Source organism: Cokeromyces recurvatus (genome assembly GCF_025118155.1).
Source record: "Cokeromyces recurvatus strain NRRL 2243 chromosome Unknown BX663scaffold_27, whole genome shotgun sequence".
Taxonomy (NCBI): domain Eukaryota; kingdom Fungi; phylum Mucoromycota; class Mucoromycetes; order Mucorales; family Mucoraceae; genus Cokeromyces; species Cokeromyces recurvatus.
This window is the reverse complement of record NW_026251413.1, coordinates 21,686-46,724: the sequence shown is the minus strand read 5'-3', so window position 1 is coordinate 46,724 and position 25,039 is coordinate 21,686. Positions and strand designations below refer to the sequence as shown.

General features: G+C 32.1%; 13 protein-coding genes across 13 annotated transcripts; 10 read left to right on the top strand and 3 right to left on the bottom strand.

Annotated features, from left to right (window-relative positions):
* Window positions 1–431: 431 nt before the first annotated feature.
* Window positions 432–1,378, top strand: BX663DRAFT_440415 (uncharacterized protein; the record flags this gene model as incomplete). The annotated part of the gene is made up of 4 exons (XM_051523395.1): window positions 432–570; window positions 636–700; window positions 806–952; window positions 1,013–1,378. 4 exons carry the CDS (start codon window positions 432–434, stop codon window positions 1,376–1,378), a joined length of 717 nt encoding a protein of 238 aa, XP_051379794.1.
* BX663DRAFT_459450 (Aspartate/glutamate/uridylate kinase) lies at window positions 1,320–2,844 on the bottom strand. Its single transcript, XM_051523920.1, has 2 exons — window positions 2,785–2,844; window positions 1,320–2,669 (listed from the first exon to the last, which is right to left on the bottom strand). The coding sequence occupies exon 2, from the start codon at window positions 2,504–2,506 to the stop codon at window positions 1,601–1,603; it is 906 nt and encodes a 301-aa protein (XP_051379793.1). The 5' UTR covers window positions 2,507–2,669; window positions 2,785–2,844; the 3' UTR covers window positions 1,320–1,600.
* Window positions 2,845–3,735: 891 nt separating this feature from the next.
* Window positions 3,736–4,633, top strand: BX663DRAFT_519571 (uncharacterized protein). The gene is made up of 6 exons (XM_051529012.1): window positions 3,736–3,768; window positions 3,839–3,862; window positions 3,926–4,065; window positions 4,126–4,192; window positions 4,281–4,373; window positions 4,456–4,633. Exons 1-6 carry the CDS (start codon window positions 3,750–3,752, stop codon window positions 4,512–4,514), a joined length of 402 nt encoding a protein of 133 aa, XP_051379792.1. The 5' UTR covers window positions 3,736–3,749; the 3' UTR covers window positions 4,515–4,633.
* On the top strand, window positions 4,530–6,111 carry BX663DRAFT_519566 (putative methyltransferase-domain-containing protein). The gene is made up of 2 exons (XM_051529011.1): window positions 4,530–5,436; window positions 5,537–6,111. The coding sequence occupies exons 1-2, from the start codon at window positions 4,610–4,612 to the stop codon at window positions 6,054–6,056; spliced, it is 1,347 nt and encodes a 448-aa protein (XP_051379791.1). The 5' UTR covers window positions 4,530–4,609; the 3' UTR covers window positions 6,057–6,111.
* Window positions 6,112–6,476: 365 nt separating this feature from the next.
* BX663DRAFT_532615 (uncharacterized protein) lies at window positions 6,477–7,698 on the top strand (the record flags this gene model as incomplete). The annotated part of the gene is made up of 5 exons (XM_051530474.1): window positions 6,477–6,616; window positions 6,694–6,793; window positions 6,850–6,946; window positions 7,042–7,347; window positions 7,409–7,698. 5 exons carry the CDS (start codon window positions 6,477–6,479, stop codon window positions 7,696–7,698), a joined length of 933 nt encoding a protein of 310 aa, XP_051379790.1.
* Window positions 7,699–8,922: 1,224 nt separating this feature from the next.
* BX663DRAFT_519562 (DAHP synthetase) lies at window positions 8,923–10,867 on the top strand. The gene is made up of 6 exons (XM_051529010.1): window positions 8,923–9,206; window positions 9,277–9,375; window positions 9,459–9,622; window positions 9,684–9,746; window positions 9,858–10,615; window positions 10,682–10,867. The coding sequence occupies exons 1-6, from the start codon at window positions 9,072–9,074 to the stop codon at window positions 10,843–10,845; spliced, it is 1,383 nt and encodes a 460-aa protein (XP_051379789.1). The 5' UTR covers window positions 8,923–9,071; the 3' UTR covers window positions 10,846–10,867.
* Window positions 10,868–11,520: 653 nt separating this feature from the next.
* BX663DRAFT_519559 (P-loop containing nucleoside triphosphate hydrolase protein) lies at window positions 11,521–15,002 on the top strand. Its single transcript, XM_051529009.1, has one exon. The coding sequence runs from the start codon at window positions 11,688–11,690 to the stop codon at window positions 14,805–14,807; it is 3,120 nt and encodes a 1,039-aa protein (XP_051379788.1). The 5' UTR covers window positions 11,521–11,687; the 3' UTR covers window positions 14,808–15,002.
* A 216-nt stretch (window positions 15,003–15,218) lies between these two features.
* BX663DRAFT_440421 (PGAP1-like protein-domain-containing protein) lies at window positions 15,219–16,742 on the top strand (the record flags this gene model as incomplete). The annotated part of the gene is made up of 4 exons (XM_051523396.1): window positions 15,219–15,329; window positions 15,393–15,504; window positions 15,583–16,203; window positions 16,369–16,742. 4 exons carry the CDS (start codon window positions 15,219–15,221, stop codon window positions 16,740–16,742), a joined length of 1,218 nt encoding a protein of 405 aa, XP_051379787.1.
* Window positions 16,691–18,271, top strand: BX663DRAFT_519556 (uncharacterized protein; the record flags this gene model as incomplete). Its single annotated transcript, XM_051529008.1, has 3 exons — window positions 16,691–17,223; window positions 17,288–17,975; window positions 18,066–18,271. Coding segments are annotated over exons 1-3 (1,076 nt in total), but the record flags the coding sequence as incomplete, so codon positions are not given.
* BX663DRAFT_563518 (40S ribosomal protein S1) lies at window positions 18,187–20,292 on the bottom strand (the record flags this gene model as incomplete). Its single annotated transcript, XM_051532012.1, has 2 exons — window positions 18,187–18,978; window positions 20,249–20,292. The coding sequence occupies 2 exons, from the start codon at window positions 20,290–20,292 to the stop codon at window positions 18,237–18,239; spliced, it is 786 nt and encodes a 261-aa protein (XP_051379785.1). The 3' UTR covers window positions 18,187–18,236.
* A 63-nt stretch (window positions 20,293–20,355) lies between these two features.
* Window positions 20,356–21,395, top strand: BX663DRAFT_488802 (40S ribosomal protein S3; the record flags this gene model as incomplete). Its single annotated transcript, XM_051524843.1, has 5 exons — window positions 20,356–20,385; window positions 20,461–20,463; window positions 20,530–20,636; window positions 20,697–20,906; window positions 21,029–21,395. 5 exons carry the CDS (start codon window positions 20,356–20,358, stop codon window positions 21,393–21,395), a joined length of 717 nt encoding a protein of 238 aa, XP_051379784.1.
* A 245-nt stretch (window positions 21,396–21,640) lies between these two features.
* BX663DRAFT_488801 (uncharacterized protein) lies at window positions 21,641–22,230 on the top strand (the record flags this gene model as incomplete). Its single annotated transcript, XM_051524842.1, has 4 exons — window positions 21,641–21,680; window positions 21,748–21,868; window positions 21,935–22,088; window positions 22,213–22,230. 4 exons carry the CDS (start codon window positions 21,641–21,643, stop codon window positions 22,228–22,230), a joined length of 333 nt encoding a protein of 110 aa, XP_051379783.1.
* Window positions 22,231–22,322: 92 nt separating this feature from the next.
* BX663DRAFT_532610 (nineteen complex-related protein 2-domain-containing protein) lies at window positions 22,323–24,932 on the bottom strand (the record flags this gene model as incomplete). The annotated part of the gene is made up of 9 exons (XM_051530473.1): window positions 22,323–22,637; window positions 22,700–22,939; window positions 22,995–23,803; window positions 23,864–24,097; window positions 24,162–24,219; window positions 24,283–24,362; window positions 24,392–24,588; window positions 24,643–24,802; window positions 24,851–24,932. The coding sequence occupies 9 exons, from the start codon at window positions 24,930–24,932 to the stop codon at window positions 22,323–22,325; spliced, it is 2,175 nt and encodes a 724-aa protein (XP_051379782.1).
* Window positions 24,933–25,039: the final 107 nt, after the last annotated feature.

Sequence of the window (25,039 nt, the reverse complement as noted above, 5' to 3'; positions counted from 1 at the left end):
CCATATTTAGTTAATACTTAGATTATCATCGTCGAATTTCATATCCTAGTTTATTAGAAGCAACAAAAAAGAGGAAGAATTGTTATTATTATAAGCGAATAATAATAAATCTATTTCCTTGATTACTATTTATCTCTTTTATTTAAACAAGTCATAAATAGAATAATAATACTATTGCTACTGCTACTGCTACTGCTACTGCTACTGCTACTGCTACTGCTATTGCTACTGCTACTGCTACTACTGCTACTACTGCTGCTGCTACTACTACTGCTACTATCACTACTGCTACCGCTACTACTACCACTACTACTGCATAATGTTGGAATAGTATGACAATTATTCTGTCCGAGTCGGATAATGAATAAACATGAAAACGGACGCGAAAAGACATATTTTATTTTCATTTTATTTTATTTTAAATATACAACATGAGCAAGTTTAATCACATCAAAGCTATTGAAGAACTTCAACATTATCGTTTAACTAATGAACGTTGTTCTGAAAAAGTAGCTTTTTTAGGAGCAAGACTTATAAAAGATAATTACATTTCTAAATTAGGTGATCAAGGTATACATATATAAAATATTATGAAAGATGATTATACTTTAAAATAACTTGTTGCATTATGTTAGTTTGGCCTTTTTATGAACAAGTAGCAATAGCAGCACTTGATGTTCAAGATTTTATTCTTGCCAATGTATGTTTGACCCCTACTCTTTTTTCCCCTCCCTTTTTTTTTTTTTTTTTTTTTTTTTTTTTTTTTTTTGTTTATTCAAATTTAATAATGTTTATTTTTATTTAGCATTGTATTGATAAACTAAAGGAACGTTTTACAGAAAAATCGTTGAGATTTCGTCGTTTGTTAGGAATGAGGTTTGAAGCAGAAGGTCAATTAGATAAAGCAAAAGAAGTTTATGATTCAATCCTACAAGAGGATGATACCAATATGGTAAAGCAACTATTTTATATAATGGAGAAAGAATGTTATTTAAATATATCATTATCATAGTTGGCCTCGAAAAGACAGATCGCTTTATTAAAAGCAAGGAATAAGGATGAAGAGATGATGAAAGCACTTTCAACCTATTTAGATACCTATTATGACGATCATGAAGCTTGGTCAGAATTATGTGATATTTATGTATCTAAACATATGTATGATCAAGCAGCTTATTGTTGTGAAGAAATGATCCTTCTTCAACCTTCAAATCATATTTCCTTTTTAAAATATGCTGAAATACTTTATACTTTAAATCATTTACCTTTAGCTTTAAAGCATTATTGTAAAGTATTAGAATTATGTACAGATCATGTAAGAGCGCTTTATGGATTACAATTGGTAATGATAATGATACATCTAATGTTTATACATTGAATTAACCCAAAAAAAAAATTCCCTATTTTCCTTTATACTAACTATTTTAATAGTGTGCAAGTAAATTAGTATCATCCAATGAAGTGAATCATGTATCTGATTTACACGCTTTAGCAGTAGAACGTTTATTAGATATTTACAGTAAAGAACATGAAATGGGAACTATGAAAAGTATAATTCAAGCTTATTTGACAAGTTTAAATTAATAATAAATAGAATGAATTATTTCCTTGTAAAGACAGTCATACATCTTCTTTTCTCATCTTTTGAACTCTTTAATGTCATCATATCGAATACATCTACTGTATCCCATCTACCTAAAATCACATCTAAATCTTGTCGAATCCATACTATTTTCTTTGCCCATTTTACTTTTCCTTTCATACCACCTGTTACATCATATGTCGTTTCATCATCTTGTTGTATCATTTCATGTTCAGCTTCTTCTATATCGACTTGTATAGAATGGATCAAGTCATTTTTATCATTCATAAACGTCTGCTTTGGATCAGCTGGATAAAGACCATAGACGTCTGTTATAAAGATACATCGACATACATTTGATATTAATTTGGTTAATTGATACATCATGATATCACCCGATAGAATAGTACATCCTCGAACATCATCAAGGACAGCATCTCCATGTAAAACAGGTACAAATCCCAAGTTTAAATATCTTTGAACTTGGCTGGCCATCTTGATGAATTCCTTTGTCTCACTTTCTTCACAATTCTTTGTTTCAACATAATGAATAGGTGGTAAAGATAAGACAGGGACATGTCTTGATTCAAGCTGACTAATCATGTTATAATTCAGTAATTGTAAACAAGAACGAATATGTGAGAAGCCATTTATGATTGTAAAATATCTCCTTTCATCTTCCTTCTTACTCTCCTCTTGCCAGCCTAATTTGAGTTTATATTGAATAGCTTGAGGATGACCAAAACTACCTGCACCATGTATTAAAATAAGTTGATGTCCTGCTGCTTTCAAAATTTGATAGGCATGAGCTACTTTGTCTAACAAACTAGATACTTCATTCTCTGGTCCTAATTCACATAATCCCTTTTTATTTGTAATAGCTGCACCACCTAACTTGACTATTACAACCTTTGTTTCCATCATTTATAATAAAAATGAAAAAAAAGGGGGAATTGAGTGAGAGAGTGAGAGAGTGAGAGTGAGAAAGAGAAGGAGAGAGAAAGGGAAAAAAAAATAAAAAATAAATAAATAAAGCTCACTATTTAATTTCAGTGCCAAGTAGTAATAAGCAATTATTGTAGATCTTCTATTATAGAAAGGAGAAGTTACATAATGAAAAAGAAAAAATAAGCAAGTATATGAGAATGAATTATTAGAATAATACTTTCTACTATATTTGTACATGATATACATTTGTTTACTCTTTCTTTTTTCTTTTCTTTTTATTTATCTATTTTATTTTCATATGACTACTGCTATACCTAATCCTATCTATACAACTACTCCAATATATACAACTACTCCAATATATACAACTACACCTGGAATGCCCCAAATGACTACAACGACTTATGGCCATTCACCTTATACTCCAATGATAGCAACTCAACAGACACCAGGTTAGATATAGACATACAAATATACATGGAATAACCCTTTTTATCTTTAATTTCATTATAGGATATTATCCTGCTATGGGGGCAATGCAAATGACAGGCGGACAACCTATCATGGTACAACAACCACAACCACAACCACAACATCCTTATCCTTTATATCCTCATCAACAAAGTCAATGTGACGATTGTTATAGATGTTGTTTAGGGCTGTAAGTAATTAGATAGTCATTACGATAATAGATAGTCATAATAATTTTAATAGATTTGCTGCTTTGTGTATTTGTTGTATTTGTTGTAACGAAGAAGGAGTAGATGATTGCTGCTGTTAAAATAATCTCCAATATGTACTTGTAATAATAATAAACAACACTATCGAGAAGAGAAGAAGCTTAGCGTAAGACAAGAACGAAAACAAACAAACCATGATTTGATTGTATCTGTCTCTCTTTCTCTTACTCTCTCTCTCTCTCTCTCTTTATTTTTTTTTCTTTTCTTCTTCTTTATAATGTTTGACATGAAAAAAACGCGCAACAGCAGCAGTCCTCAATGATAAATTTAGATCTATCATCATAGTCATTTACTGCGCAATACTAACTTTATTTTCTTCTTCTTAATAAAAGCTTCATCTTTATTTAACAATGAAAGGGTGTCCATTTTATTATGCAGCACCCTATTAAAATAATTAGCAGTCATCGTCAACTGTAAAAATAAAATAAAATTTGATTGAATGTTTTATTTTCTCTCTCTCTCTCTCACTCGAGTTATTAATGTCTGACTCACTTCTTTGTAAGTTGCTCTAACTTGATTAAGAAAGCCCCTTTTCTGTACTGTTGTTTACTTTTTTTTTTTTTTTTAGGTCAACTAATTGGATTTATTTTGGGTAAAGTAATAAAGGAATAAAAGTATCACATGATTTATTCATTTATTCATTCAATAAATATAGTGGCTATTTGTTGGGGTTCAACCAATCCTTTCATTAAAGCAGGTAGTGCTGGTTTAGATAAAATATCAAATCAATATTCACAAAGTGGTTGCTTCAAAAAGTGGTTTGCAGAAATAAAATATTTATTTACAAAATGGCAGGTAATAACAATAATAATAAAAACGATAATAAAAGACTAATAATAGATTTGATTTCAAAAGTATCTTCTTCCGTTGGTCCTTAATCTAAGCGGTTCAGTCGTTTATTATTACACTCTAGGGAAATCAAGTAATTTTTTTTTCTAACAAGAATAGATAAATGTTGCATGTGAATGGAGATCGAAACTCATCATGTTTTTTTTTAATATTTTATACAGACATGTCACTCGCTGTGCCAATCACTAATTCATTGACATTTATTTTTTCATTATTAACTGGTTTATGTTTAGGTGAGAAAATTGGTGGTAAAGGTAACTTTTTTTTCTTCTTCTTCTTTTTTACATTAAATAAACAGAGACCATGTTCAGATTATTATATTCATCATCATGATAGATACCTGGTTAGGAATGGGTTTAGTTTTATTAGGTGTAGCTATTTGTGTCAGTCAATAATAATAAAATAAGCGGAAAGTTAAACAACACCAGATTTTTTTTTCTTTTCTTTCTTTCTTTCTTTTTCCTTTTCTTCCTATTTACTCAAAAAAAGAATGAGTTTGACTGATGAAGAATTTCGAACGAAATTAGAAAAACATTTCTCACTTTATCGAATCAATTTACGTTCTCCTTTAGTTTCACCTATTATACCTAATCATTGGTATCGAGTTGATCTATTACTTGTTAATGAATTAGGTTTATTTCGACGCGCTGATATTGAACCCGATGGACAAGTGATAGTCACATGTGATCTCTTTACACCTAATCATAAAGAAAGCATTACACCTTTTCAGACACAAGATCGTGACTGGGAAATTGAAATTCGATCTTGTCATGCCTTTTCAGAAGGACGATTATCTAAAGAAAGGATGCCTGTACCAGGCTTTGTTCAATCTGGTAAAGGTGCATTTGAATATCGTGTCCGATCCAAGCATCATTCAAAGCAGGGACAACAAAAGAGATTTATACATATAAAGGCTTCAAAGCTCGTTCAATTTCCTAAGGGTGATAAGACGACACATAATGAAGACATGATCTTACCTCTCGTAGTAGGTCCTATTGAAATTATATCAGATACAACAACATCATCTGATTTTGATAAAGAAGAGAAGAGCAGCATCACGAATTTACCTTTAGAATTGTGGGATCCAAATGAAATTAAAGATATGATTCATGATGGTTATCGTGTGTTTTCTGTGGCTACTTCATCATCATCATGCGATCCACCTCTTAATAATATTGCTATTCATGAAATGTGGGATTCAGGTATTCCAGGTAAAATTTGGGATTCCGCTCTTGTTATGCTTGATTTCATAAAAAACATGATCAAGTTACGTCCAGACTATATACAAGGGAAACATACACTAGATTTAAGTGCAGGGTAATTGTATATAAACTGAAAGTAGTTTTTGCTTGCTTTTTGTTGTTGATAATCTCTCCTTTTTTTTTTCTTTTTTCTTTTTTTTTTTTAAAAAAAAAAGCACTGGATTATTAGGATTTTATGTAGCAGCAAGTATGATAGAATCAAGTAGTAAACAAGGTCAAATTACAATTACAGAATTAGGTGACGCAGTCGATTTGATCAATAAAAATGGAAAGATAAATAATTTCTTATTATTATCAAACCAACAATTACAAACAAAGTCTCTTTTATGGGGGAACAGAAAGGAGGCAGAAGCATGTGGGAAAGCAGATTTAATTCTTGCATCCGATGTACTTTATGAATCACAATTCTTTGAAGACCTTGTAAAGACATTTGTAGATTTAAGCACAAGTGAGACTCGTATTTATATTGGTTATAAACGTCGTGGATTTGATGAAGCAGAAGAGCAACGCTTTTGGTCTTTATGTAGTCACTATTTTGATGTGAAATTACTTGACTATGAAGATAAAAAGGATGAAGATCATATCTTGGTACCTCAACTCATTCTTAAAGAAACGAATGTACAATTATATCGTCTATTACCGCGTACCAAATTATCATCACTTTCTCCTTTTTGATTTTCTTTACCATTTTTTTTTATCTCCTTTTTATTATTATAGACTGTACTTGTTGATTCTTTTTTTTTTTCTTTATTATAAATATAATTGAATGATTGTTCTTTTTTTTTTTTTTGCATAAATCGTATTCGAATGTTTTATACTAAAGGAAATTCATATATTTTATCCTTTTCAAAGCCTTCTTCTGTACCACCACAAATTGAAGAAGAAGAATCACAGATTGATTCAACTATAAAAACATATAATCAAAAGCAACATTCCTCTGCGCTCTTTCATTACTTTGAAGGTTGTTTCGATATGCTGCCTACATTTGTTTTTATAGCCTCTTCAATGCCTATCATGGCTTATTTATTTTCGTTAATCATGATGCCTACTGTAATGACAGCAACAATCGCTCGACGTCAAAATAATGGTACTGATATGACAACGATAGCCAGAAATGGAACAGAGGTGCCGTTAGATATTGGTTGTCCCTTTTTAACACCTAGAGCGTCACCAGCACAAAGTGTACATGATTTAAGGCCTGATGATATTCGTGTTGTTGCAGGTATAGGTGATAGGTAAGTGTATCTCTTTCTCCACAAAAAAAAAACTTTTGTTCTCATTTCATTTATATTCATTTCTCATCATCATGTAGTGTTATGGCAGCCTTTGCTGCTGAAGGTATTCAAGATAATCGATTTATTAATATCGAGAATTTATATGAGAATAGAGGTGTTTCATTTGCAATGGGTGGTGTAAGTAAGATAATATAAACCAAGTATCTTACTGTTATTCATTATTATTATTATAGAATCCAAATACTGTAACTGTACCCAATATACTCAATTATTACTCTCATAACCTTCATGGTGCTTCTGTAGGAGATCATATTATTAGTATTTGTTTTGGTAAATATTTATATGAATAACAAAAAAAAACTCTACTTTTCTTCTTCTTCTCCTTTTATAACTCTCTCTCTCTCTCTCTCTTTTTTTTTTCTTAGGTAATCAAATCTGTCCTAAAGGTCAATATAGATCCAAGATTGACAGATTAAATGCAGCACAATCAGGTGCACGTAGTCTCAATTTAAACCATGAAATTGATTATTTGTTGGATGAATTAGATGAATTATATGAATCAGGAGCAGTTCAGCGAAATGATTGGAAACTACTCACTTTTTTTATTGGTTCAAATGATATTTGCCATTCCTGTACTGAACCTACTTCTCTACCAAACACATTTGGAATCAATGTTTTAGCAGCTATTGAACGTATTAGAACAAGTATACCTTATGTTCTTGTACAAATTGGTATAATCAAACCAAAGAGAAAGAAAGAAAGAAGGGTTTATTAATGTCAATTTTCATATAGTGGGACTGATGAGAGTTCATGATATCGTAGTTGCTACATCCAATTTTACAGATTATTGTCGACCTATTAAAGGAAGTGATTTTATTGGCCATGATCATGAATGTGAATGTTCGCATAGTGAATACAATCGTACTATCATGTCAACTCACTTTCCTGAATATAATGTTGCTTTAAAAAACGTCGTAGAGAATTATCAAACTGACCAATTTCTATCAGATCAAACGTTTGGAGTTGTATTTCAACCATTATTAGTAGACATTATGAGTTTTCCTATTCAAGCCATTAGGTAAAAATTAGAGAATAAATAATAATACTACGATTACCATGTATAACCTTTATGTATACATATATATATATATATATATTATAGTAATATTGATTGTTTCCATCCTTCTTCATTGGCACACAAATGGTTATCAAAAATGCTATGGTATAAAAAAAAATTGAATTATTTTCAAGCTTGAGATTGGTATTAATCGTTGTATTTTTTCTTTTTCTTTTTGATAGGAACATGATGTTTATGGATCCTGTTAAGAAGCAAGAAACACTTAAATTCGATATAGAAGCACCTATTTATTGCCCTACAGAAAATGATAGAATTCAAACAAAATAACTTGAACTAAAATAATATGTAATCATAATAAACCCTTTTTTTCTTCTTCTTCTTCTTAACATCGGGCATCATTATCTTATGAATCGACTTGTTTATATATATAACAAGTTCATAAATTCTTCTTTACATTCATCGGTATCTCATCGCTCCTTGTATATATATATTAAAAACAAAAAAAGAAAAAAAATATTATGTACAGAACTAGCATATAAATGATCTCAGTAGTAAAAAAAAAAAAAAAAAAAAAAAAATAGATTAAATCCAGGTACAGTTATAACGTTTTAAAATGATCCAATCATGTTGCAACCTGTATTAGGTAATCAAGCAATTACACTATCTTATTTGGTATCCGTGAAACCTTGCACAGAAACGAACAAACAAATGAATAAATAAATAAATACATACACCCCCTTTTTTTTTTAATAGTTATCATACTCTATATGTGTATGTGTCCCTCCTTTTCTTAATAATAATAACAAGTCAGGCAAAATAAAATAAAATAAATATAATTTAAACAAATAGAAATAACTTATTACGGTAGTAAGGAATTAATACCGAGACAATGATCTTTAAATACCCGATTTGAATTATTTTATTAATAATGCAAATAAATAAAATAAAATAAAATAAACCCTAAAGAATTCCTTCATATATAATATTTATATTTTAAATGAATCAAGTCAAAATAACGATATTAAAGAAGAAAATTGAAGCAAACTACTAATAAAATCTTGTCCATTATCTGAAATAATAAAGAAAAGAAAAGAGACAAAGGAATGAGAAAGGAGAGATTCTATATTATAAAGTATGAGTCAAGAATTGTAAAAAAAAAAAAAAAAAAAAAAAAAAAAAAAAAAAAAAAAAAAATGTCAAAATATTAAGTGACGGTTTACATCCATAAAAAGTAGTCTAATGAGAAGGGTGCTAACGATTTATTCGTTATTTATTAAACTTCATTTTTTTTAATAATGATAAGGATTCGTTCTTTTTTTTTTCCTCTCTCTCTTTTCTCTTTTATTTTCATTTTTTTATAGTTTTTTTTATTGTATTATGACTGCTGATTGGTCTCCTCAACATTGGAAAACAAAGCCTATTGTACAAGATGTTGTTTATGAAAACCAAGACCACGTTGATCGTGTATTAGATAAATTACGACGTTTGCCTCCCATGGTATCTCCAGCAGAAGTAAGAATGAACTACATTATAAATTAAAGAATGTCCTTTTTTCTTTTTTCTCTAAATAAAATTATCATAGATTGAAAATTTGAAAGCACAGTTGAAAGAAGCTGCCCTCGGTAAATCTTTCTTATTGCAGGGTGGTGACTGCGCTGAATTATTCGATTATTGTTCTCAAGTAAACACTCAAATTATGGGATACATTTGAATGATCCTAATTGACATTGTAATTTCTTTCTTTTATATATGTGATTCATGAAGGAACCAATTGAAGCAAAACTCAAGGTCTTGTTACAAATGTCACTTGTATTAACTTGGGGTGCTCGCACTCCTGTTGTACGTATTGCTCGTATGGCTGGTCAATATGCTAAACCTCGTTCAAATCCAATGGAAATGCATGAAGGCGTTGAAATTCATTCATTTAGGTAAAGCCAGTCATAGTTTTGTAAATAATAGTCAGAATTAACTTATCCTTTTTTTTATTAGAGGAGATAATGTAAACGGGTTTGATCCTAAAGACCGTAAACCAGATCCTGACCGTTTGTTAGGGTAAACTACATTATTATAAACATTCTTACACACAGTGAGATCAGTTTCTTATCCTCTTTCTTTCTTTCTTTCTTTTTTTTTTTTTTTTTTTTTTTTTTTTTTTAAAAAAAGTGCTTATTTCCATTCAGCTGCCACATTAAATTATGTACGCACCTTGCTTGATTCTGGGTTTGCAGATCTACATCAGCCTTCTCAATGGAATTTGAGCCACGTGCGCTCTGATAATGTCAAACGGGAATATGAAACAATTGTAACACAATTATCAGATTCGCTTGATTTCATGCGAACCATTGGTGCAGACAAGAATGATATTCCTAATGCCCTCAATTCTATTGATTTCTTTGTTTCACACGAATCATTATTGCTAGATTACGAAGCATCCTTAACACGTTTATTAACGTCACCTTCTACTAAGGAAAAGAAATGGTATAATACAGGTGCTCACTTTTTGTGGATTGGTGATCGTACTCGTCAACCTGATGGCGCTCATGTTGAATATATTCGTGGTATCGAGAATCCTATCGGTGTAAAAGTTGGACCTACAACTGTACCTGAACAATTAGTAGATTTATTAAATACAGTCAATCCTAATAAGGAAATTGGTAAAGTCACATTGATTACTCGTTTTGGTGCTGACAAAGTCGAAAAGTTTTTGCCTCAACACATTGAAGCTGTTCGTAAATCTGGGCATATTCCTGTTTGGGTCTGTGATCCTATGCATGGAAATACAAAGACTGCATCTGGCAATTTGAAAACTCGTCATTTTGTTGATATCATTCAAGAATTATCTCAAACTTTCAGAATCCACAAAGAATGCAATAGTAAATTAAATGGTGTTCACTTTGAATTGACTGGTGATTCTGTTACAGGTAAAGAGATTAATAATAATGTCGGGCAAAACAATTATTGACATCTTTTTTTTTTTTTTTTGTTAGAATGTATTGGTGGATCAATGGATTTAAGAGATTCTGATCTTCCTTCAAATTATCAAACTCATTGTGATCCTCGTTTAAATTATGAACAGTCACTTGATGTTGCATTCTTAATTGCCAAGTATTATGAAAATGAAAGAAAAAATAAAGATATTCCAACTTTGTAAGTTTTTTTTTTCAAAAAAAAAAAAAAAAAAAAAAAAAAAGATCCAAGTGAATTTCTTTTAATTAAGAAGATTGACTTCAAGTATATAAAACTGACTTTTTTTCCTCCTTTCTTGAAAACCAAAACATAACAAAATAATAAAAATTAGAATCTAAAATGATCATAGCTTCTTTGCTGTATGTTTTTACTTGTTCTATTGCGTTTATTTTTTATTTTTTTATTTTATTTTATTTTACTTTATTTTATTTTTTAGTTAATTAATTGTTTTCTTTGATTTGTTTACTGTATTCTAAATTTCATAAAAGCCACAAGTGTCCTAAAATTTAAACCAATTAAATATAAAACCTGTCTGCATTTATTATGCACAGTCAGTTTTAGTATTTCACACTTACATCAAATCCTTTTACCAATGATTATTAGGCTAATTTATGTTAAAGAAGAATGTGTTTGAGAAGTGAAAATAGTGCTACTTTACATGACTAACAACTTATCTTAAGCTTATCGATTTAGACTTATAAGAAGGAGGGGACAGAGCATTTCAAAATAATGCTTCTTCTGAAAGGAAGTAAATGAAATGACTGTCAGTTATCTTTTTTTTTTCTATTCCAGAAACTGGGTTTGAATAGATTAAGCAAATTTTTTAAAACCATTTTTTTTTTTTTTTTTTTTTTTTTTTTTTTTTTTTAGTTGTTATCCATTCTCTTTGGTTGCTTCTTTCTAGCGAAGAACCTATCTCCCCCTTTTTTTTTTTACAACTGCATAGTTCTTTTTCCTTTTATTCCATTTACTAGCGTCTTATTTTTATTTTCAAACAAACAAAAAAAAAACAACAACAACTGGTAAATGATGGTATCTCCAGCAAACGAACAAGCGATTCAAGTTGCTGATCTCCTTAATAAGATTAACACTGCTCCTACTTCAGAAGAAGTCGAGCAAGCAGCTCAAGAACTTGCCAAGCTTGTTCAGTCTAAGGGTATGATTATGATCAAAACTTATGGTATTCTTGATAAACTGGCAGCATCTACAAAGAACAAAAAGTCTGGTTTAGAACGAGAAGGTGGTCTTATCGGGTTCAATGCAATGGAAGAAGTGATGAATCATGAAGTTGAACCTCTTCTCATTCAACATCTTGAAACTTTCCTTGATCTTTATTCAGATAAGGGTGCTGTTGTTCAAGAAGCTGCTCAAGTTGCATCTCGTACACTTGTAGATATGATTCCACCTGAAGCTACAAAGGCTCTTTTGCCTATCCTCTTAAAGGGTATGGGCCATGGCAGTGGCAATTCTAAGAAATGGCAGACAAAGATCGGCGCTCTTAAATTATTACAACGTTTTACTGAAAGAGCCCCTGAGCAAATTGGTGAATGTTTACCAGAGATCATTCCTGCTGTCTCAGATTGTCTTGCTGATACCAAGAAGGATGTAGCGACCATTGCTGAAAAGGCCATGTTAAAGATTTGTTCAGTCGGTGGTAATCCTGATATTCATCGTCACTTGAAAGATCTTGTTCTCTGTATGGGTGATCCTACCCGTGTTCCTGAAACCATTGAAAAGTTGGCTCAAACCACTTTTGTTGCTGAAGTCAATGGCCCTACTTTGGCTATCATGGTTCCCTTATTGACTCGTGCTCTAAATGAACGTTCAACCACCGTTTTACGTCAAACAGTTGTCATTACTAATAACTTGTGTAAACTCGTTCGTGATCCTCGTACTGCTGCGCAATTCTTACCTCAATTATATCCTGGTATTGAGCGTCAAGCTGAATCTGCTGCTTTCCCAGAGATTCGTGTTTTAGCAAATAAGGCTAAACAGACCTTGATTGATGCCGGTGGTGCTCAAGAAAGGACAGATAGCAATTCAACTGAAGTTACAATTGAAGAATGTACTGCTGCTGTTAAGAAAGCTGCTACTAAAGTACAGGGTTTCCTTGATTCTTTCTTTATCTCCTTTGTTTCTTATCTTGGTACTATTGCAGCAGATTTTGCTCGTCAAGAAATGTTTATTAAAGAAAAATGGCTTAAAGTTTTCACACCTTATCTTAAGGCCTTTATTATGAAATCAGATATCCCTCCTCTTGTCGAGAATGCCTTTAACGAAATCCATGATATCTTCAAGAAGCGCAACCCAGAAAGTGATGACTCTGCTATTGACGAACAAGAGGGCGAAGAGATTTGTCATGTTGAAGATTTTTCGCTCGCTTATGGTACACGTCTCTTATTAAGTCATACAAGACTCAAGTTACATCGTGGTCAACGTTATGGTCTCTGTGGTCAAAATGGTGCTGGTAAGAGTACATTGTTAAATGCCATTCATGCTGGTAAGGTAGAGGGCTTCCCACCTCAGGATCAAGTTCGTACTGCCTTGGTTGATTATAACTCTCAAGTCGCTGATTCTTCTCTCAAGATTGTTGATTATGTTGCTGCTGATGAGCTCTTGAAGAATTTACCTCGTTCTGATATTGAGAAATCTCTTCGTGATGTAGGCTTTGATGATAATCGTCTTCAGATGTCTGCTTCCGCTCTCTCTGGTGGTTGGAAGATGAAACTTGAACTTGCTCGTGCTCTTTTATCTAAGGCTGATATTCTTTTATTGGACGAACCTACAAATCACTTGGATGTAACAAATATCAAATGGCTTGAGGATTACTTGAATGCACAATCTCAAGTGACCTGTCTTATTGTTTCTCACGATTCTGGTTTCTTGGATAATGTCTGTACTCAAATTCTCCATTACGAAAAGAAAAAGCTTCGTCTATACCATGGTAATCTCTCTGCCTTTGTTAAAGTCTATCCTGCTGCCCGTACCTATTATACACTTGACGCCTCTACTGTTGAATTCACTTTCCCTAAGCCCTCTGTCTTACAAGGTGTCAGATCCAATACGAAGGCTATCCTCAAGATGACGGATTGTACTTATACCTATCCTGGTAATCCAAAGCCTTCACTTTACAACGCTACCGCTTCTCTCTCACTTTCATCTCGTGTTGCTGTCATCGGTCCTAACGGTGCTGGTAAATCTACCATGATTAAACTCTTGACAGGTGAACTCGTGCCTCAGACAGGTGTTGTCTGGCGTCATCCTGCACTTCGCATTGGTTATGTTGCACAACACGCTTTCCATCATTTGAATCAACATCTTGAAAAGACCCCTACAGATTACTTACAATGGCGTTATTCAACAGGTGAAGACAAGGAGGTTGCTGAAAAGGAAACTCGTATTTGGAGTGATGAAGAACGAGCTCAGATGGAGAAAAAGATCCCTGTCAATGGAGAAGAAAGACAGATTGAAGCCTTGTTAGGCCGTACAAAGCTTAAGAAGACATTCCAATATGAAATCAAATGGAAGAACAAGCTTCACAAGCATAATACTTGGTTCTCTCGTGAAAAATTACTCGAATTGGGTTTCCAAAAGTTGGTTCAACAATTTGATGATAAGGAAGCATCACGTGAAGGTTTATTATATCGTGAATTAAATATGCCTACTATTCGTCAACACTTTGCTGATATCGGTCTTGATCCTGATATTGCTCAATATACAAAGATGAGTGCACTCTCTGGTGGACAAAAAGTCAAGGTTGTGATTGCTGCAGCCATGTGGAATAATTGTCACATGTTGGTGCTTGATGAACCTACCAATTTCTTAGATCGTGAAGCCCTTGGTGGTCTTGCTACAGCTATCAAGAAGTGGGAAGGTGCTGTCATCATGATTTCTCACAGTGAAGAGTTTGTTAGTGCCTTGTGTCCTGAATCCTGGACATTGGTTGATGGTAAACTTCAAAAGAAGGGTGTTTCTGCTGTTGATGATGAAACCAACATTGATGAAGAGAAAGTAAAAGCAAAGATCTCCAAGAAGAAGAGATTGACTAGAAATGAGCTTAAAGCACGAGAAGAACGTAGACGTGCACGTCATCTTAAATGGTTAATTGAAGGCGGTACTAAAGAACCTGATACTGAAAGTGATTAATTTCGTATATAATATAAAAAAAAATATACACATCATTTATTTTATTTTCCTTTTCATAAATACATTACATGCTTATAGAATAATGTCATTTTGTTTTTGTCTTCATTCCCAACTCCTTTTTTTTTTTTTTCACTAAATAATTAGTTTTTGATTTATAATACTTTAATAAAAATGCACCTTTTTTTTAAAAAAAAAAATATTAGTTTATTTCCTTTTTTTTTATGTTCCTAGGATTTACACAATATGAATTATCCAAAACATGATAGAGTGTGGATGAATTTAGTGATTGGTTTATTGATCACGTTGACATCACTTGTGTTGTTTGTCATGTTTGATTCATTTTTATTTCATTTACCAACTCTATCATCTGTCATTTCTCCTTTACAAAGACAAGACATGCAGAATTGCGCCATGACTTATTCATATCCGACATTTATCAAAATAGATTCACCTAGTTCAAGTTTTTCAAAGAAATATACATTATACCTTTATAGAGAAGGTTATCTCGATGATCCTGACAAAGTAAATAATAAGTGTTATTATAACTGTCAAAAAAAAAATTAATTATTATTATTATTTATAAAGTTGTATGGTGTACCTGCATTATTTATACCAGGACAAGCTGGAAGTTATAAACAAATTAGATCTTTAGCTTCAACTACAGCAAGGAAAAAGCAAAAGATAGATTTTTTTACTGGTAAGGCTAGACATGAGAAGAGCCAGATTATTCAAATAAATAAATAAATATGTTTCGAAAAAAAAAAAAAAAAAATAGTGGATTTAAATGAAGAATTATCTGCTCTAAGTGGTCAAACGCTGTTAGATCAAGCAGAATATATGAATTCTGTAGTTGAACGTATTCTTTCACTTTATGACACTCATACTTCTTCTGTCATTATAATTGGTCATTCTATGGGTGGTCTAATTGCACGTACCATGTTCATGTTACCAAATTACGTTCCAAATAGTGTTAGGACTATCTTAACACTTGCTACACCTCATTTAAGTGCCCCTTTGCTTTTAGATGCCACTATCTATAAAGTCTATAAAGATTTAACACGTTATTGGAGATCGGATGATCATTATAAGGCGTCCCTAAGGGATGTTATTGTTATCTCAATCGCGGGTGGTTCACTTGATAACATCATACATTCAGATGGTGTCAATACGGCCTCGATCATACCTACGAAACATGGCTTTACAACCTATACAACTTCAATTCCAGGTGTTTGGACAGGAGTCGATCATATGGCCATTTTATGGTGTAACCAATTAGTGCGTCTTTTAGCAACTACTCTGTTAGATATTGCTGACCTGACGACTCTAGATGACCGAATGGGGATGTTAAAATATCATTTATTAGAAGGCGGACAGTATGCTACAATCGAAAGTCAAAGTCAATGTAAATAATATGCATATTCAAAACAATAAGAAAAAAAAAAGGATACTAATATTGCTTATTTTATTATATACACATATATAAAAGACAATAGTATCATGACTTTAAATGAATTTAGAGAAGCAAACACTCTAAACGAGTATGTCTTGTTTGATGAAGAAGGAAAACATCTTATTTTACCAAATACTCAGAAATGGCAATTTTTAACTAACATCGATAAGGCATATGATAGGTGTTGGTCTATTGCATTCTGCAAAAAACCAATGAATAATAGTAATGACTTTCATTGCCAACAGACAACACCTCATGTTACAGTATTACCTTCAGCCACTGCAGAGAATCTTATCGAAGCAAAGCCTTATAGGTTATTAACAGTAGATAGTGGTGAGGATTATAGCCATTTGGCTGTAATAAAGCATTGTCAAATTGTGAATACAGACGAAACACCTTTTATAAAAGCATATGCTATTTTTAGTCAGTCTATACAATATACTCAAAGTGTCTGGGGTAATTACAATAAATCACGGATTCTATAGTTTAATATTGATCTTGTATGTGTATATGTATATTTGTATATAGATATTATCTGGAATGGTGGTTTATCCTTTGATGTAGATTCTTTTTACTCGCTTCACAATTTTCTTCATATACATAATTCATTATTTGCATTTGATTTGCACATAACTTCCATCAAGTCAGACGATACAGAGTTCTTTAAGCCAATGATGCAGCAAAGGGTCCACCACCAACAAGAAATTAAATATTATCGTGGCCTTGAAAGTGGTCTATCTGATAGAATCACTTTTCATCAAGAAAATGGCATTGATAAAGAAGAAGGATTATCACTTCAATTCTTTGTAGACAATCAAACGTTGCATGTTGAATTAAGCTTTGATTGGTATGGAACATTAGGACGTTGTGTACTTCGCTATGGTGCTATTTTAGCTCAATTTCTGTGGATTTCAACATCAATCATACTTTTAACTCAACTTTATTCCTATGTTATGAATGGAAAGCGTAAGTCTTTTTTTTTTATTATTATTATTATTTTATAAATTTTACATATGCTTGTACATTTTAGAGGATTTTATTGCATTCCCTGAAGCTCTCGTCAATTGTGTATCAGGCTCATTCTTGCGATTTGTGATATTACTCTTTATAGTATCTATCATTCATTACTATTATTCATTGTCTAGTAACTATTCTGTATTAAAAGATATATTACTTGGAAGTGATGACTGGTTATTAACTGGTTTACTTATCTTGGCCTTTGGCTTGAGTATTGGACTAACAGCTTTCCTTTGGTTGGTTACTTCATCACTTGTATTTCTATTAAGTCTATTACCTTTATGTCTCTTCCGTTGTCCTTCTCCGAACATCACACACCTGTCCACTAAATATTATTACTTTTTATGTCATTTATCAATTGTAATAGGTTTACTCGCCTTCTTACCTTCTGCTCTCGTCTTTATAGGTTACTTGTTGGTTTGGCTTTTCTTCACTTGTTCTGCACGTATATCTTGTACATTGCAACCTGATATGCCCTCCTTACAAAACCTATACAAGTATAGGCAATCATGCCTTATCTTTTTCATCTCAATTTTACCGTATTATGTACCTTCTGTTATTGTCTGTTGTAAAGATTTACTTATAGGATGGACTCATTATTATCGTTTATCCATCATAACTATAATTCAAGATGCACCTGTATTACTCGCTTTGATTTACCTAGTAACTATCGGGAGTTCACCTGAATCGTTAGAATTAAGGTATAAAAAGGGAAAGGAGAGGAGAGAATAATGTTTTTATTAATTTTTTTTTCTTTTTTTCTTGTAATCATATTTATTATATGCAAATAGATATCTTCTACCTATCATATACATTATGAATGGAATTATCATCTATCAGGCTTTATTTGGTTTTCTACATCCATTCATTATATCTCACTTTAGTTGAAAATAAAATAAAAATAGTATATTTAAGGCCAGAGAACAAGCGATACTTTTTTTATTATTATTATAATATAAAATTTAAACAGAGGCCAAAATAGGAGGTTCAACGAAATCCTTAGTGGCCTTGGAACCAACATCTTCACCAGCAGCAGCGGCACCACCGTGAAGAGCCAAGAGAGCAGAGACATCAAACTTGGGAGCCTTGAGGATCTTGACCTTACGAATGTAAGTGTTTTGAAGGGGGTAGATACCTTGACAAGCCTTCTCAATGCGAACAGCAATAGCATCTTGAGCAGATTGAGAAGCAGAGGAGGTAACCTTAGTAACGAGTTCCTTAAGATCACAAGCAGTAGCTTCCTCAGTCATGATTTCAAACATCTTCTTACGGATTTGACGGATTTGAGATGATTGAGCATAAGTAGTCTTCTTGATTTGGTTACGACGACGAGCAGTGAAAGAGATAGCAAAGAGACGAACGAGGTAACCATCAGTGGTCTTGATGTCAACGAAAGCCTCAATAAGAGTTTGCCATTTCTTGACCATGGAACGGAGCTTGTCGGTGGTCATATCCATGCGGTAGAAGTTGGTGAGACAGTTCTTACCTTGGATTTCATCAACCTTCAATTGGATCTTACGGAAGGCACGAGATTCATCCTTGGAGAGATCACCAAGAGACATTTCGATAACACGACCTTGAAGGGAATCGTTGGCATTACGAAGACCTTGAGTACGGTTGACAAGAGTCTTACCAACTTGACGGACTTCGAACATAGAGGGAGCCTTGATATCATACCAGTCCTTACGGGTGAAGGGGTCAACGCTATATAAAAAAAGTTCAGAAAACTAGCTTTCTTTTTCTGCATGTAGTTGAAAAAAAAAAGTGATGTCATATCGATTGGCAGTTAAATTGAAAGCAATTCTATCATTCCATCTAGAAATTTCATCCACTATTTCTGCTGGTTTTTCTTATAAATTTAATGTTGATTAATTTAATATCTTGAATAGAAATAAATCTCGATGCTTATTGATAAATTATTAATATTAATGGTTTCCCCTCATTTGTTGAAAAATTAACTTTGAATGTGCCAATTTGATTCTATTCACCTCTTTTTTTTTCAACTACAATTACGACAAAAAATAAAATAAAAATACTTACACCTTCTTCTTCAAACCCTTCTTTCCCTTAGAAAGACGCCTAATAAAAAAAAATATAAAGGTTAATTACCTTAACTCATTGGAAAAAAAATAAAACAAAAAAAAGCTTACTTATTCTTGCCAACAGCTGTTTATTTTAAGGGAAAAAAAATAAAGGGATTAGTTAGATAATGGATGGATGAATGTCATGTATATACATTACCCATATTAACGATTTAAAAGAAGGATCTATAGTTTGGATGCTTAATCTTTTGTTATCATTCATTCCATCCTACCTCTCTCCCACTCCTCAGCAGCCAGAGGTTATAATGTGACGGTTTTTCATATGTCCGTCAAATACTTTCGTGGCTTGTTTTTAAGGAACCGCACAATTCTCTATGAGATGAATAATGCTACTTGTGTGCTATGCTATGCTATTTTGATCAATGCAACAAAATATTATTCTTAATCGTTTGTATAAAATAATAAAGTCTTTTACAGCCAAATTATTTTATATAATAATATGTAACTTGAATATGAATGAGTGAATGAAAATCAACACTATAAGCTTATACTTCTTTTGTATGCATTAAAAAACATATTTTGAAATATGATATTTATTGTAATCAAGTATGTATTTTTCATAAAATAGTGTATGTATGACGTATATGTACACGTATATGTACATGAATATAGACTAGATATAAAATGTTATTACAAGTATTCTATAGTTAACATATATGCCAAATTTGCTTTAGTCATTTAATAACTGCAGCTATTCTATAATTTCATTGATTTATGTACACTAAGCATGTCACTTTATTTTTTTCTGGTAATGAATAGAGCGAAAATTATTAAAGCGTAGTATGGCAAACTTAAAAAAAAAAAAAAAAAAAAAAGTCAAGTCAAATTTGATATACCGATCCGGACTAAAGTACGCCGGACTCGTAAATTACCATTTTTGGATTCGAAGTAATGAAAGAGCAGAGAGGGCTGACATCTAGTTGAATTTAACTGGAATCCTATCCATCCTTCCTTTTTTAACGTATCCACATATATGACCATGGCTGCTCAAATCTCCAAGAAGAGAAAGGTATACATTAAAAAAAATAAACATCTGTTATCGTTGAATGATAGACTAACATCTTTTATCCAAAAAAAATTATAGTTCGTAAGTTGAAACTTTATACAACATGTCCACACATGCAACAAAGTCAATTGACAACATTTTATATAGGTCGCTGACGGTGTTTTCTACGCTGAATTAAACGAATTCTTCACCCGTGAACTTGCTGAAGATGGTTATGCTGGTGTTGAAGTCCGTGTTACTCCTGCCCGTACAGAGTAAGCATAATTCAACTTATGAGTCAAAAAAAAATAATGCTAATTTTCAAATGTTTGTAGAATCATCATCCGTGCTACTCACACACAAAACGTTCTTGGTGAAAAGGGTCGCCGTATTCGTGAATTGACCACTCTTGTTCAAAAGCGTTTCAAGTTCCCCGAAAACGCTGTTGAACTTTATGCTGAACGTGTTCAAAACCGTGGTCTCTGTGCCATTGCTCAATGTGAATCTGTCAAGTTCAAGCTTCTCAACGGTTTGGCTGTCCGTCGGTAAGTTTTTTAAAAAAAACAATATGTGTATATAATATTAGGAGCAAGAGGAGTTTTCTTTTTAAGAGATGAATTTTTGAGACAATGATCATGATTAACAAACATGTCAATGTTTAATTTAGTGCCTGTTATGGTGTTGTCCGTTTCGTTATGGAATCTGGTGCCAAGGGTTGTGAAGTTGTTGTCTCTGGTAAGGTTCGTGCTGCCCGTGCCAAGGCTATGAAGTTCGCTGATGGCTTCATGATCCACTCTGGTAACCCTGCCCGTGACTTCATCACCACTGCTGTTCGTCACGTTGATTTGCGTCAAGGTGTTTTGGGTATTAAGGTTAAGATTATGTTGGATAGCGATCCTACTGGTCGTAACGGTCCTAAGCAAACTCTTCCTGATATCGTCACTATCCTCGAACCTAAGGAAGATGTCACTATTGAAGAACCCTCTGCTCAAGACTTCAGACCTGCCCCTGTTGCTGAACCTGTTGAAGCTTAATAAACTAACTAAAAGTAAATAAACTTTTTTTGATATGTGTATAAGCTTATATCTGTGTAATAAAATAAAGACTAAATAATACAGGAAATGTTTGATGAAGTGTTTTTTAAAGCTGTGTTTAATGCATACTGTTTCTATTCATATTCAAATGAAAAAAAAACCGTCATATATTTATTTATTTTTTTAAAAAAAAAAACTTTTTCTTGACATTCCTAATTATTTCTTTTTATAATTAAATATTAATCATGTCAAGTGTAATTAAAGGAAAAAGATCCCCAGTCCAAGGTAAGGACTTGTAATTGGAATAAAAAGCAATCATTATTTATTTATTTATTTATTTTATCATCATTAGGGTCTATTCATAAGCGTGTACCACAAAGACCGGCAACCGTTCCTACAGACATTTATATTTCGAAAAAGAGTAAAACACAGGCAATCATTAAACGTGTAAGAAGATTAATGTTGAAAGAAAAGTAAATAGAAACATAATTGATCCCATTTGCATATATACATATTTACCTGTATTTATTCTTATTTAGCTATAAAACAGTAACGATCCATGGATTAGGTGCCATGATTATACGTGCAATGTCTATGGCATTAGAAGCACAAGCAGTATTACAAAACCAAATTATTTTAAAACCTACTACAGAAACAATAACTTTAATAGATGATGTTATACCTGAAGATATGGTAAAACTAAATTTTTCGATGCTTTTTTTTTTATTTATTTATTTATTCCTTTACTAATTTTATGAATAGGAAAAAGATATAGAAATACAAAAAAGACAAAACTCTATTATACACATTAGATTAGAAGCAAAAGATGGTTTAGCAGAGCTACAGAAAAAAACGGGACAAATTATTCATCATCCTTCAAGAAATAGAAGAAATAGACGTTGGGAATAAAGATGTATATAAAATTTATTATTTTTGTAAATGTGACAAAAGTAATAATGCTTCATTTTGAAGGTGAAGATCTGTAGAATATAATTCTGGTTTAAGAATAGGCGTAAGAATTCTGTCCATAATAATATTGCCTAATTGGGTTAGTCTTTCTTTTGGTAACTGTCTTCGCAATATTTTTAATGTCTTGAGATATTTACAATGTGCCCAGAAGAAACGATGTTTGGTGTCTATACTTTCAGCATCTAGATCAGTTTTGAGCACAGCTGTTCCAATTATGTCTACAAATCGAGTTATTTGACTCTCTAAGGTCTTCATAACTTCCATAGTCAATTCCTATATGAATAAATTATTTAGACATAGTTTGTCAAAGTATTTTATTTTTTCACTAACTATACCTGATATGCCTTCTCGTTTATGTCAACGTAATAAGAAATTTGTTCCAATATCTGAGACGCATATCTCATTTGCTTTGATGAGGCTGCATCGAGGGTATCTATCATTTTTTTAACCTTCTTAATAATGACCTTTTGTACTACTTTATTAAGCATTTCAACATCAGGATCATCATGTTCTATTGAAACACCATATTCAGACAGAATATTATGCCATTGCATACTATCAAGTTCCATCGAGTCCTACATAATTTGTATTATAAATAGACTCAAATATAAACATTACGTTACTACTTACAGAAAATGGGTCCCATGAAACTAATTCAGTTCTAATATAAAACTCAAATGCTCCTGGTAAGCTTAAACTTCCATATGCCTTTTGATAATCATCATAATACTCTGTTTTCCATGCTTCAAATTTATCTTTAACAGCACGCAGTGTTCTAAAATCTTCATTCACATTAGCCATCATTTCTTCAACGCCAGTAGTTTGGATATATTCTAGTTTTGTTTCTCTTTGATTTAAATATTCTTCACTCATCTCATCGTCTGACCATAAACCCTCTTCTTTAATAGCATCTTCTCTTTCTAATTCTGATATGTGTTCTAATTGCTGTTTAATACGTTGTTGTCGTTCTGATTTTCTTCGATTACGTGCAGTTTCTGAATTACGTAGTTCTTTTACTCTTCCAAATTCATCCTCTTCCTCTTCCTCTTCCTTATTTAATTGTGATATATCAACATTTGCGAATGTACACAAGTCATCTAAATTATTTTGCCATCTACGTTCTAAAATCACTTCAGTTTTGGTAAATAAAATGTCGTGTACATCTGCTTCGATTTTTTCTAACTCGGGAAATTTAGAATCTAAGAAATCTCCTAAATCATTCACAAATTGTGTCAATTCTTGGAAATAATTGTACCGATTACTGCTTCTTTCGATTTCTTTAGTTAAATCTAATTCAGTGTTGTTCAAATTTTCAATTGTTTTTAATGAATCTGCTAAATTCGATTCATATTGTTGCATTGACTGTGCTACCTCGTCTGTAGATAAATCTAAATATTTCATTACATCAGATAGACTAGGCAAAGTAGATTCCTCAGGAACTAACGTAAATAAATATTAGTTAATAAAGAGCTCTAATCGAAATACAAATTTTTTATTACTTTGTGCTGGTCGATAATTAGTTGGAGCCGCAAATGGATCGTGTTCAATAGGTAGACTTTTTGCACCACCAAATCTCATCATATTTTCTTCCCATCTCTCTAAATCTTCTGAGCGTTCATCATCATCTTCTGCTTCTTCAATCATCTCTCGAACTCCCTCTAAATGTTCTTTTTCTTGATTCTTTACTGACCCTTTATTAAATGTTAACTTATCACCTACATATTGTTCAAATTCTAAAAAGAAAAGTCAAGTTAGTTAATATATATTATAATCATTTTTATTATGATTTCTTATAACCTGCTTCGCCATCATCATTAAAATCGTCCTCCTCTCGTACTAGTCTAGATCCAGCTTTCTAATTAAGAATATTAGTACAAAAAAAAAAGTATACGTTTGCATATTTTTTTTTTCTTCCTACATCATTAATATCTGCATCTGCATCTAAAGGAATAAATCCATCATCGCTTTCTACAATGCTGATTCCCTTCCGTAATTGTTCTCTCTTTTTTTTGCTGCAAGTATAGCACTTGCATCGGGAATACCAACGCCTGGAATAGTCGCATTCATTGTAGCAGGAAATTTTTCATGTAATAAAGAATCATCTTGCTGTAGTGTCGAAATAACTGATATGGGTAAACTTGGTGTACCTTCACGAAGCTTTTTTAATGTATCAGCATCATAGCTCGAAATTGGTTTATCAACCTCCATTTCTTCAGTTAATTCACTAAATAGGAAAAAATTGTTAAACTTGATGCTTCAAAATAATACCACAACTTACTCTGTAGGTTTTAATTTAAATTTTCTACTTGCTTTTGACTTTTTAATTTGAAATTCTTCTACATCGCCTATTTCATCCTCGAAACTTAATGCATTTAATGTCTTTTTATTTGTTTTCTTTTTTTTTTCTGTTGATGTAATTGTCTTTTTTACGGTTTCTTCTAAACAACTATATTAGATTGAATAGGTCTTTATAACTTTTAAAATACCTTGTTCAACCTCGGCTGGTTCATCATCCGTGGTCTCTATTCTTCTACGAATGTTTCTTGCACGAGAAGATTTTTTGAACATGGTGCAAGAAACAGAATAATTAAAAAAAAATATGCAGACAAAAAAAAAATTGTTGTTGAACAGCAATTAGAAGGTAATTTACATACTGTGACTGTTTTCAAACTGTC

Bases quoted from the DNA above. Each gene is read 5' to 3' on its own strand.
- BX663DRAFT_459450 (XM_051523920.1), bottom strand. From the start codon at position 2,506: ATGATGGAAACAAAGGTTGTAATAGTCAAGTTAGGTGGTGCAGCTATT.
- BX663DRAFT_519571 (XM_051529012.1), top strand. The intron at 4,193-4,280 runs GTAATTTTTTTT...TATTTTATACAG, and splicing joins TTACACTCTAGGGAAATCAA to ACATGTCACTCGCTGTGCCA. The intron at 4,374-4,455 runs GTAACTTTTTTT...TCATCATGATAG, and splicing joins TGAGAAAATTGGTGGTAAAG to ATACCTGGTTAGGAATGGGT.
- BX663DRAFT_519566 (XM_051529011.1), top strand. From the start codon at position 4,610: ATGAGTTTGACTGATGAAGAATTTCGAACGAAATTAGAAAAACATTTC. The intron at 5,437-5,536 runs GTAATTGTATAT...TAAAAAAAAAAG, and splicing joins ACACTAGATTTAAGTGCAGG to CACTGGATTATTAGGATTTT.
- BX663DRAFT_519562 (XM_051529010.1), top strand. From the start codon at position 9,072: ATGACTGCTGATTGGTCTCCTCAACATTGGAAAACAAAGCCTATTGTA. The intron at 9,623-9,683 runs GTAAAGCCAGTC...TTTTTTTATTAG, and splicing joins GTTGAAATTCATTCATTTAG to AGGAGATAATGTAAACGGGT. The intron at 9,747-9,857 runs GTAAACTACATT...TTTTAAAAAAAG, and splicing joins GATCCTGACCGTTTGTTAGG to TGCTTATTTCCATTCAGCTG.
- BX663DRAFT_519559 (XM_051529009.1), top strand. From the start codon at position 11,688: ATGATGGTATCTCCAGCAAACGAACAAGCGATTCAAGTTGCTGATCTC.